The sequence below is a fragment of the Ceratotherium simum genome, chromosome 9 (genome assembly GCF_057802395.1).
Source record: "Ceratotherium simum simum isolate JZ-2026a chromosome 9, ASM5780239v1, whole genome shotgun sequence".
Classification (NCBI taxonomy): Eukaryota; Metazoa; Chordata; class Mammalia; order Perissodactyla; family Rhinocerotidae; genus Ceratotherium; species Ceratotherium simum.
Genome location: NC_141908.1, coordinates 58,175,384 through 58,188,645, shown reverse-complemented (window position 1 = coordinate 58,188,645; position 13,262 = coordinate 58,175,384). Strand labels below are relative to the sequence as shown.

General features: G+C 35.3%; 1 protein-coding gene across 3 annotated transcripts in view; it reads left to right on the top strand.

Moving 5' to 3' along the window:
• Positions 1–13,262, top strand: part of ZNF385B (zinc finger protein 385B) — a 195,679-nt gene that overhangs the window by 101,454 nt on the left and 80,963 nt on the right. For all 3 annotated transcript variants that reach the window (XM_014784660.2, XM_014784661.2, XM_087435447.1), the window contains exon 2: positions 9,888–10,030. In XM_014784660.2, coding sequence (XP_014640146.1) covers positions 9,888–10,030 — 143 coding nt within the window. The remainder of the gene's footprint in view (positions 1–9,887; positions 10,031–13,262) is intronic.

Here is a 13,262-nt window from a genome sequence, read left to right as displayed (position 1 = left end):
ATTAATAACATATATGCATGCAAGGATATCCATAAGTAAGGCTTACCATCACTTATTTGACAACGCTTTCCATGCAGTTTAACATGCAAATAAACCTTATCAGTTTAATATTTCCCTTTTGATAAGGGAGATTAAATTCCTTGAGAAGTCCCAGGGGCCCAGTAAAACTTCTCAAACTTACTTTCAGGTCAAAAGAAAGACTTTATTTAGGATTTGGATTTTGGGAAGTTTGTCAAAAATGTCAAAAAGTTTGGACACTTGACTAAATTGGATCACAGATCACTGTGAAACAACGCTTAGTTATCCATTTAAACATGGCGACAATTAAAGATTTTCAGTCAAATACAGAAATTTATATAGTTGTAAGAAAAACTTTATCTCTTGTGATTAAAGACTTTTTGAAAGCAATACAGGAAATTTATTTTGATAAAACATAAAATCCCTGCCTTTTTTCATAGACTACTCAAAGGTAAAGAAAAAAATCTTCCATAATCTCTTTATCAAGAGCACACCAAAAGCCCAAGAAAACTATTCTTTTAAGACAGAGAGTAAACCAAGTTCTAATTTTGCACTAGCTTACTTTTGACATTAAAACTCATTTAGAGAAATGGAAAGATATTACATGCTCATAGATTGGAAGAATTACATAGCTAAAATGTCCATACTGCCTAAAGCAATCTACAGATTCAATGCAATCCCTATCAAAGTCAAAACAACATTTTTCACAGAAATAAAATAAAGAGTCCTAAAATTTATATGGAACAACAAAAGACTCCAAATAGCCAAAGGAATCCTGAGAAAAAAGAATCCCTGATTTCAAAATATACTACAAAATATAATAATCAAAACAGTATGGTACTGGAACAAAAACAGATACACAAATCAATGGGACAGAATTGAGAGCTCAGAAATAAACCCATACATCTATGGACAGCTAATTTTTGGCAGGGGAGCCAAGAACATACAATGGAGAAAGGAAAGTCTCTTCAATAAATGGTGTTGAGAAAACTGGACAGCCACATGCAAAAGAATGAAAGTAGACTGTTATCTTACACCATACAGAAAAATTAACTCAAAATGGATTAGAGACTCAAACATAAGACCTGAAACCATAAAACTTCTAGAAGAAAACATAGGTAGTCTTAACAGTATCTTTTTTAATACCATGTCTCACCAGGCAAGAGAAACAAAAGAAAAAATAAACAAATGGGACTACATCAAATGAAAAAGCTTCTGCACAGCAAAGGAAACCATCAACAAAACAAAAGACAGCCTAACAATTGAGAGAATATATTTGCAAATCATACATCTGATAAGGGATAAATATCCAAAATATATAAAGAACTCATACATCTCAACAACAAAAAATCAAACAACCCAATTAAAAAATGGGCAAAGGATCTGAACAGACATTTCTCCAAAGAAGATATACAGATGGCCAACAGGCACATGAAAAGATGTTCAACATCACTAATTATTAGGGAAATGCAAATCAAAATTACAATGAGATATCACCATATGCCCATCAGAATGGCTATAATTAACAAGACAAGAAATAACAAGTGTTGGAGAGGATGTGAGGAAAAGGGAACCCTCAGACAATGCTGGTGGGAATGTAAACTGGTGCAGCCACTGTGGAAAACAGTATGGAGATTTCTCAAAAAGTTAAGAATAGAACTGCCATATGATCCAGCTATTCCACTTCTGGATATTTATCCAAAGAACACAAAAACATGCATGTGAAAAGGTATTTGCACCTCTGTGTTCAGTGCAGCATTATTCGCAATAGCCAACACTTGAAAACAACCTAAGTGCCTATCAGTGGATGAGTGGATAAAGAAGATGTGTACATACAAACACACACACACACGCACAAACACACATAATGGAATACTACTCAACCATAAAAAAGATGAAATCTTGCCATTTGTGACAACATGGATAGACCTTAAGGGTATTATGCTAAGTAAAATAAGTCAGATGGAGAAGGTCAGTGTATTATTTCACTCATAAGTGGAAGATACAAACAATGACAACAACAAACAAACACATAGACACAGAGACTATGTTGGTGGTTACCAGAGGGAAAGTGGGGGGGGGAGGAGGGTGAAAGTGGTAATAGGGGACTTGTGTACAGTGATAGATGGCAATTAGTCTTTGGGTGCTGAACGTGATATAACCTACAGAGAAATCAAAATACAATGATGTACACCTGAAATTTATATAATGTAATAAACCAATGTTACCACAATTAAAAAAGAAAAAGAAAAACTCATTTATTTAATTCAATTCATTTCAATCTTAGCCAACTTGACCACGCACAAAACTCTTTTCTCAGGGTTCCTCTTCCACAAACTTTCTATAACTTTCTTTTTTACATTCAGAATTTGTCCCATGGCTTCCCTCCTTCCTAGTACTTTAGGATACTTTCTTAACAAAACAAACAAACAAAAATATCTCCATTCTTTATACCTTCTTTACTGAAAACATGCATCTTACTTTCCTTGTATGTAGAGAAGTTTCCTTTAAACTTTTAGTAGCTTTAACCTCATATATTAATTAGAATTCTTAACCCTTAGAAGCCTTAATTTTTACTGAAAACTAAGAAGTAAGCAATTATGAATTGTCTTTTACTTTAGCATTCTGTGCATTGGCAGACTTATAAACACTTTCTAGAAATGTGCTTTCTCATAGAATATTTTTCAGCGTGGAACAAAACATGTTTATTAATAAACCCAGATATTTTAACTTTCTATAATAAGAAACCAAAAGTAGATAAACCTATGTTTAGTAATTAATGTCTAATACTTTATCTTATTTGGAAATGATCTAGATACTTAATGACTTTCCATCATTTAACTTAACTTAGCAAAAGTCTAAGGTTTCAAATTACCAAAAGGTTTTCAAGTTATTTTGAACTACATATACCATAACAAGTAATTATTGTTAAAAAGTTCACCTAAAAACCTTTTAATCTTTCATCTAATTAGTTTTACTTGTTCCCAATAATTATATTTAGATTACCTACAAAAACTTCATAAGTCATTAGACAAAGTCAGCCATCAGCTTTTTTTGCTGCCAAATTTTGTAACAGAGATAATATAAATTTGTTTGGCTTTTAGTAAACCTAGGTAGAACAAAAGTTTTATATTTAATGCTTATAACTCTAAAGACAACAAACTTAAATTAGCTTTAATACCAAATGTTCTCATAAATCATGTGGTCCTGAAATTCATTTGAGTTAATTTCTATTATATTTAGAAATAATTTATAGAAGTGCTTATTTTAAGACAATTAAATAGAGCTCTTTTAGAAATTATACCATTCAGAGGTAGAAAAATATCACATATATAGCATACATATATATAGACACACATACATAGAGACCGCATAGCTATTGTTTTAAAATTACTGCCGTGAATCAGGTACAGTAATACAAAGCTCACTAGTTATGAAAGAATAATTGAATCCAATTTTTTTTCTGGCAGATGAAATAAATTAAGGTTAACTGCTTAGATGGGTAAAGGTTTTTGTCTACTAATATTTGTGGAGAAGACATTTAAGATGCTAGATTTTGGGCAAAGCTTCTTCTATAGCCATTTTTTTCTTTTTTCCTTTTTTCCTCCTTCAGTCTTAGGAATTGGTGATGGTCTGAATTACAGTTTGCCGTGAGGTTACAAGCTATAGGGGAGGTTTTGGGAATTGGTGAAAGAGAATGGGTGAAATCTGAACTGCCTCTAGAGCTGCATTTCCAGTTTTGCAAAGATTTGTAAGATAAGGACAGTTGCTATCAGTTCCTCAGAAATTGGGTTGTAACTATCATATTTGATCCACCTGTCCAACTACATATCCCCAATTTGCTTCTTTCCCTGTGGGTACATGGTTTTATTTTAATTTAAGGAAGAAGGCCTATAAAAAATTCCTATCAGGCTCTGAATATCAGCTTCCAATTTGGGCAAATTTCTAATCACAAGTTATTAAATCCTTTCAAATATCTTGTCAAGTTTCAGCTGGGACAAACAATAAATATTCCTGGCAGTATTAAACAACTCCATTAATTTTTAATTTTTGTTTCTCCTTGATTGTTTAAGGGAATAATGCAGCAGTTTACCAGAAATCTCTCAGAATCTTGTTAACTCTGGGATGGGCTCCTACAGAGCCCTCCTTCAAAGGTAGATATGGGGGTGTCTGTAAAGCCATTAACTTAACAGAAGTTTGTATAACAGACTTTTCTGTGTAGTCGTTTCTTTTAGGTAGTTTTTATATCCTGATTTTTTATTAGCTTTTTGCAACGAAACTTTCAATAATGTTATTTTGGAATTTTGAAGCCTTTACTTTTAAGTGCACTTCTTAAGTGATCTTATCTAATTGGAACATTCCTTCTAATGGCCAATGTAATTCCCCTGAGGCTGGTGGCAGTTTGGTAGGACCTAGCTACAAATGGAGTTCAACTCACATTTCTGTCCAGCCATATTTGACTGCAAATGGGGTGCAACCCACATTTCTGTCCAACCGTATTTTAGGGCCCCCAACCTGATGGTTACCAAGCCAAGCTCTCAGGACACAAAACAAGCTTAGTAAGATTTTGCTGTTCTTTGTAAGTATTTACAGCTTCTGAGACCATAGTTTTAAGCTGGTGTGCTGGAAGGTGGTGTGCTTGACTCTTTAGAAATTAAAGATTGCATTTAATTTCTCTGGTCCACGGTTCTCAAATCTAGTGCACAAAAAGACAAGTTTTGGAACCTCAAAGGAGCCCCAAAGTGGCCACTGTAATTTTAAATTATCTTTAGTATTATTGGTCCACTGGGACAAAAATTTACAAGAGGAACGACTATAGTTCTTAAATATAAAACCAGCTGGAGTTCCCAAGGGAGGAACTTCTTGAGAAACTTTAGAAAATGAAAGTCTCCTAGTAAAGAAAAGCACGCAAACAAAAATGGCAATAGGAAAATCTCTTAATTTGGTTATAGCTCTCATGGGCCAAGGAAAACTGCTGAGGGAATACCCCCCGACCAAGGCAATGACCGTCATGTGGGCACAAAGACATTAATCTCCTGGGCACTGGCCCACCCGTCCCAAAAACAAGGCACTGACCTCAACCAAAGAGAGGGAGGCCTGAGCCCGAGAGGTCCCATGATTGGAGGAGTCGGCTGTCCGTGGAAGTGGCTGAGCACACAGGGGGGCTCCTGTTGGTACTGAACCCGTTTCCAGGGGACACCCATCCAGGAAGGTGAGATCACTTCAGGTTCTGCTTTCTGACACCATATATCATCCTACAAAAACAGAAACCAGTTTAAGAGACAAAGCGTTTATTGGGGATCAAAGAGTTGCAATTCAGGGAGTACAGATTCAACTAGAAACCCAAATAGTGTCCTGATTACAGGAGAGGGACTTAGGGTTTTTATGGGAAAAAGGGAGGATGAGGTGAGTTGTGTTAAAGAACAGTTCATTCATGCTAGATAAGGTAAGACTAGGTTTGTACTTCATAGATTGGCCTGAAGTTCAGTGATCAGGCAAAAGGCTAGATTTGTACTTCATTAATTGGTTAGCAATCAGGTCATCAGCAAAGTGCAATTTCATCAGTCCTTACAGACAGGATATTCTTGTTCTTACTGGTTTCTTGGAATTTTGGCAGTTTGGTCCACTTTGGAAGATAAAACAAGATGTGCAAGGCAATTCCTCTGGAATGGCAGCTCTGGCTCTATTTTAATATGGCTCCACTCATGTCATCTTTCACAGGGGGAAGGAGACGCTGGTAAGGGGTGGAGATGATTGTCCAGAAAGAGGGAAAGTTAGTCAGTATAAGGGACAACAAAGCTGGGAAAGCAATAAAAAGAGAAAACTGAGTTTGGAAAATCTGAAATGCCAGTCATTTAAATTTCTTTAAAGAAATCTTTGGGAGTTCTATAATTGGTATTATCTTCGTCTAATAGATTTTTATAACATGTTAAGTTTTTTATTTCGGTATTCACTAAAGCAGACACACATAATAATGGCATAAGAAGAAACTACTTCCTCAGGATATAGAATATATATAGATTTCATCTCATTCTGTAAATGCTTCTCCATGCAGATTTTCTGTGACTTGGGCATACTCTCCTTTTAAAGAATGAGATGTTTTGTTTGTTTGTGTCATGGTACATAAAGAAGAGCCACTAGAAAGCCTCAAAGCTATAACCTAAATAGACTATCAAGATTATGTTTCTAAAGGTTAAAGACTAAGGCAATAATTTCAAGTGTCACCTGGTCCTCAAATGAGGTTTTATTGTGATGGATTATGACATAATCCATTGACATAATAAGGCATCTATTATGTTACAGAGGCAGTTGGCTGAAATAATAGTTTTCTTTATGATCATAGTGGTGAGTTGTCTTTCACGTTTTATGGGTTTCATAGCTCTAGATGAATACAACTTGGATTTTACCATCAAAATGAAATTTATGGGAAAGGGTTAATTGCTTTCTTATGGGAGACTATATGGACATGTGGAATTTCCAGGGTAAGGATGGTGACTGTTAGATCTTTGGGGGCATGCATGCTTGTATGTGTGTATTTAATTTTAGTACAGGGAGTTTGATAAATATATATACATCTAGTCATATAAAAAGCCTTATTATCAAATAAGGTGGAGCCCTGTTATGGCTTGATTCATTATGATATATACAAGATTATATCCCATGCTGTGAAACTGAACTACATATAGGAGGTATCTTATATAATATTGCCAAATAGTTCGTACAAAAGACAAAGGTTGGTCCTGTCCCGTGAGAACAGCAATGTAAAACATACATTATACCACCTTTTGTGTTGAAATACCTGTTCATTATATTTTCAACCTTTTTTTTTTTCTCAACAAGTTCTTGAGTTTTAGAGAAATTAAGCATTTTCTTGCAGGGTGCAATGCATTTTGGCCAAATTTCTGCTTGTATCTGCCACTGATTTGGGCATCTCTAGGTGAGGAGAAATGCTTCCCAGCAGCAGCAAAATCTGAAATAAGGTGACAGAGTGATCAAAGTAAGAACTAACCTGTGCAAAAAATACACTTTATCCCCATTCATTTCCCATTTGCAAAAACTTCCTTTGAAGCAATCAGTCTTGGTGAAACAATATTAAAAAGCAGGTTTTAAAAGTGAAAACAGCAAGGTTGAGGTGAGGGAATTGATGAAAGCCTAGTTTATATTTATTCAGAAGATCTACCAGTACTTTAAAACAATCTGTGTTTAACATGGCAAATTGTCTGTCATTAAAATGCTAATGAAATGGTAAACAGCTGCTAAGTTTTTATGCTAATGAACGGTGGCAGCTAAGTAGTTCTCCAGCCTTGTCTTTATTAGCATAGAGATTTGATTGGGTAAGGGGGATCATTGTGCATTCTGACCTTTGTTGATGGAGCAATCTGTTTGTTAAGTTCCATGTTGCATTCTATTTGATTTGAGTTTGTTAGTACAAAGTGACTCTCCCCAGGCCCTCTGGGGCCATGTATTACACATTGTTATCAGAACCACCATTGTGGGCTTAGAGAAAGAATTTTGCTTCCCTTTGGGAGCCCCACGATGGCAAAATAGTTAGACATTTGTTCATCAGGCAGCTTTAAGTCGAATAGTTCTGTTTACTTCTGATACTTTAGATTTTTAACAATAACAATAATTGTAAATTGTAAAAGGCTATATATTCTAATATAATATCTGAAGCTAAAATTTTAAAGCAAAGCTTTTAAAATAAATATTTTAATAAGTGCCTCTGCAGCATTTGACGTATTGATATAATACATCATCTTGATCTACAATCTCTGAAGTTAGCAATGAACGTAACGTTATCTAATTAGAAGAATAATGTGTAATTAAATACAAGGTGGTTATGTGAATGCCAGGCTGAGATCAGAGTATTTACTTTGGCAGCAGAAAAAAAATTACTGTTTGATCTATACTTTTGACTGATTCTCTTTTTGCTGAGTCCTAATGTATGTGTATTCTCTAACGGATGGAGCTGACCTAAAGACTTGCCATTACAGATAAATGCTTCAGATGCCTTTCTCTTTTTTTCTGTTTTTAGGATCAATGTAAATGAGGTATGACAGTCCATTAAACACTATTGCCAATAATATTCTGGAATGATTTGAAATATGATGTAAAGTTTATTAAGGAAATTCATTACCAAAAAAATATCATTGAAATAGCAATTTTAATTATTCTGGGACACTATGTAAGAACATCTGTGGAAAATTTAATAGTTGGAGCATTTTCCCATACTGTTCATTTCTCCTTGAAGTCAGAAGGGGATTTTAGGCATATAATTATGTGTGGTCCTGTATTGGCGTGCCAGGAAAAATTGGAACCTCATACATTGCCAGTGGTAATGTAAAATAGAAAACAGTCTGGAAGTTCTCAAAAGGTTAAACCATGTGATTGTCAAATGAACCAACAATCCCCAATTCCACTCTTAGAGATATACCTAAGAGAACCGAAAACATAAATCCACCAAAACTCATAAACAAATGTTCATAGCAGCATTATTCATAATAGCCAGAACGTAGAAACAACCCAAATGCCCAGAAACTGATGAGTGAATAAGCAAAAAGTGGTACATCTACAATGGAATATTATTCAGCTTTAAAAAGGAATAAAATTCTGATACGTGCTACAACATGGATGAACTTTGAAAACATTATGCCAGGTGAAAGAAGCCAGTCACAAAAGACCTCACAGTGTAGGATTTCATTTACGTGAAATATCCAGAATAGACAAATCTATAGAGACAGAAAGTAAATTAGTGGTTGCCAGGAGCTGAGGGTGTTGGGAGGAAAAGGGGAGTGATTGCTAATGGTTTGGAGTTTCTTTTAAGGATAGTGAAAACGTTCTAAAGTTGATTGTGGTGATTGTTGGACAAGTCTGTGACTATGCTAAAAACCATTGAATTGTATGCTTTAACTGGGTGAATTGTCTGGTATGTGAGTTATATCTCAATAAAGCTGTTATATTTAAAAAAAGAAAAAAAAGGCACACCAGAGCCTGCCTTCCAGAGAGCCATCTGCACCAGCAGGTACTTATCTGCAGTATGTGGAGGCTACAGAAGAATGCTCGTTCCTGCAAAGGAATGCTTTAGTTGCCTACACATGGGTTAACCCAGATCTCTAAAGAGATGACAGCTAATATAATTATTAAAAAGGAGAGTTGCTAAAATAATACAAGGCTCATTAGAAATAAAAGTTGAAGAGAAAAATTTGAATTTCTGTCCCAACTACTCCCTGTCCCCCAATACCTTGGCCCAACCCAGGCTGTAATCACCCCTTTTGATTCTCTAACTATCCAATGTCTAGACTACCTATTTCCCTCAAAGTAAGGGCAACTTTCAGTTTGTTTTTTTAGAGAATAAATTGTTTGAGTCATAACTTTCTTGGGAGCAGACAGTAACTATGAGAGTTCAAGGTTTCTGCCCCACCTTGTAAAAACCCCCATAATTATCTCTGATTTGTGTAAAACATGCCTACTAGCCATTCAATAACTGAATAGTAAGGAGCCTCTGGCTTTAAGAGGCTCCTCCTCTCCTCTGGCCTATGTTTTTGGCTAGTCAGAGGCAATGTTTGGACAACAGGATGATCTCATTCTGCCCCACCTGCCAGCAGGATCTGTGTACTATGTATCCGGGCCGAGTCCGAGCAGCCCTTGGCCCTTGCCATACATAGGAAAGCATTCTGCACCACTGTCTTGGACAATAAGCAAGGAGACCCTTTGCAACTGTATTTTCTCCTCCTGTGCCATTTGTTTACTTCCCCTGTAACTCTCTTGCTTGCAGATTGCAGCTCAGCAGTCTTGTTTTTACACTGTAGGCTGGGAGGGAGATGGATGTGAGCGAGAGATTGAATTCATTTTTGTTTTGTTCTTGGCAGGCAGTACATGCCACACCACTACCCTTCCTGCTCTTGTGCGCACACCTACCCTGATGATGCAGCCTTCACTGGACATCAAACCATTTATGTCTTTTCCAGTGGACAGTAGTTCTGCTGTTGGGCTCTTTCCAAATTTTAACACAGTGAGTAAATGCATTTTTATTTTATGTGTGTCCTCCTCAATCTCTTTCTTTCATTGCAGTTGTGAATAGGCAATCGATGTAGCCTGTTTCCAAAGTGTGTAATTTTACACTGAATATTGGTTACACTTCTTAGCTGTATTATGGAAGATTTTGCTTCACCCGTGGGAGTTAGTCCAAACAACGACCAACATGTTTATTTTCCAAATATTTCCACAGGTGACTTTTCACCTGTTGCTTTGTACAATATTGATAGACTTTTCAGTGGCTTGAGAACCCATATCATTTCTGGGATGCTGCTCACATGCTCAAGAACATAATTTAGAGATATCGAGCCACATTGATTTTTCCCTACTACTAGAAAGAAAACAAGTGTACACTTATCTTCCTGGGTATATTTTTATTTGAGAGATATTTTGGATAAAGACTCTTAACACAAACAGAATTTTTATTTGGAGGCTATTGGGGTTTATGTGAATCTGACTCTATCAGTAAAAAAAGAAAAAACTCATTTTAAATCTACATATGAGTTGTCTTCATGATACTTTGATATTCCCTTTAAAACATACGGTAAATATTAGTGAGTTACCTATAATTACCAATATTCTTCATTCAAGTCAGCTGACCTTTTCTTATCTGAATGAAAGATATTTTTTAGGTGTGCCAAGTGGAGCATGACATCTTTCAACAATAGAATTCAGCGTAAAATCAGTCCATAGCCAAATTGTAAGCTTATAGAAAGAGAAAAGGGTAAATAGTTTAGGTGATTGCATAAATTATCTGTTCAGTCAATAAATACAGTCAGGTGGGGCATGCTGCTCTACATGAATGATACAGTGTTATAGAAGCTGCCTTAATCAAGAAAAAGAGTTGCATTATCAACACCGTCAGACAGCGAGCATCTGAAGTACTGCCAAATGTTTCCTTTTGCAAACTTATCTTCTGTATGAAATGAAAACAGCAAGAGGTTTTTTCCTCAAGGGTTGTGAATAAAATCTGCTGACAGGCCTTCTGTTGTGGCTTAGTGTTGTAAGGTAATTAGGGGGTAGGAGATCAGCCAACTTTTTAAAGAGCACTGGTCTTGACTTAGTCAGTAAACAGTTGAGTGTTTTTGTCTTCTTTGGGTTTTTCAGAGACAAGTCAGACAGTTAAAAAAAAAAGGTGTAAAAAGATGAGCATCATTTCTAGTGCGGTGGAGCAGCTTGGTGAGATAAATCACGCCTGTTCTGGTCACGTTAATGCATCAGGAGTGACCACCCCAAAGCACCGCATTGTGCCGTATCAGAGAGCTTGAACTCAAGCATGCCTGTTGTATCCTCTATTGAAACATGGGTGATACATTCCAAACATAATTGAACTAAGACATACTTCTTAGAACATTTACTAGATAGTTGTATTTTGATTAATTTGTCACCACTGCAGAAATCCAGTCACTGTCAGGAAGTAGCATTGATGATGTGAGTAGGCATAAATGGCTCCTACTGTGGTTCACCTCTCTGTATTTTTTTTAACACAAGTAATACATGGATACTTATTTCAAAGATTCAAATAAAACATTAACATTCAAAGCGAAACGTGAAAGTCACCAGTCCCTGCCCCTGCATACACACTTACTCCCTTTGCAAGAGGAAAGTGCCCTCAGCAGCTGGTATGCATCCTTCCTGACCCCTTCTAGAAGTATGTTTTATACATACCTAATAGGAACCCAATTACAGTTGTCTTTTCACAACTTTGATCATCTGATTAGTACTATTCTCTAAGTCACTTTTTTCAGTTATCAAAATGTCTTACATATTCCTCTCTGTTGTTAAAGGCTATAAAACAAAAATGGAAAAAATATTTTCATAAGATTTTTTTAAGATAAAAATATAGTTTTATAATGGCTTATTAATGTTGTGTAGAGCTGACAGATGCATTAACTTGCCTTTCTGCTTATTATACATAGCAATCAACTTTATGATATATTTAAGAAAACCCAAAGAATAATTCTAATAATGAGGTTTATTTTTTTTCCTCTTGGAAGAAAATAAACTTGTAATTTTCAAATGAAAATACTTTTTGGTTAAGGTGAAGAATGTAGCAAAGAACCACGTGAAATAATCATTTACTCTCTCTCTCTGTTATTGCCAAGGCACTTATTGGACAGAGATCCCTTCTGGTAGTATATTAAAAATTAAGTCATTGCAAGTAGGACCCTCTATCACCTTTACATCTATAGGTAAAAGACAGTGCAAACCAAAACAGGCACCTATTCTGTTTTGGAATATGACAGAATCCCATTTCATTTTTGCTGTGTTTCTGATGTAAAATTATTATAGTCCACTACAAAAACAAGAGAGAATCATTAATTTATATATACATATTTTTAATCCACTTAAAAAAAATAGCAAAATGTTGAACTTCTAAAACATTCAAGATGAATTCATTTACTTTTTTGCAAATTTTGTAAATAAATGAATTTGTAGGATCATTGGGTTACCTATGATTTTTCACTGAGTTGCAGTTACAATGACTCTAATTCTTTTCATATAGGCTTTGCAATTCAAGTGTCCAACTCACCCAATAGATTTCCTAGGGCGATTTCATAAAGGTCATTGTCCACATTTTCCTGAGAAAACATTTTTCTATCACTAATAATAATTACACTAGATTATTGTATATTTGTGATGCTTTACATCATTCAGAGGACTCAGAGCTTGAACATTTTAGTAGACCATGATTATTATTTCCATTGTCTAGAGGAAGAAAGAGAGGAAAAGAAGAACTGAGACTTGAATTAGAATCTTCTGACTTCGAAACTGATGTTCTGGCTCATCTGTGTCCTTGGCTCTTTTGGTCCATGTCACCTCCCACCTCATTCAGTGTGAACAAAGCTCAATCAGAAATCTTTTGTACTCTTTTCTGGAAGAATGCTAGACAATTTTCAGCAGAATCATTAAGTATAAAGAGGAAAGGATTTTTTCAATGTGTAAAATAGCCCTCTACAAACAATACTTATGAAGCAGAATATATTTTAAAAATAGTTATAACTCTTGTTAGCAAATTTTAAAAGTATATTCTACTCAGTAGTCCTCTTATTCTTTGAAAACCAAGGTGAATGCTACTAAAATCACTTTATTTTTAACCAGGGATATTATTAGTAAATGTAAGAAATAATTTAACTCATAATTATTATCAGAAGAATGAAAACACTATACACTGAGACCATAGCTGGAAGTTCTGGAAGTTCGACGTT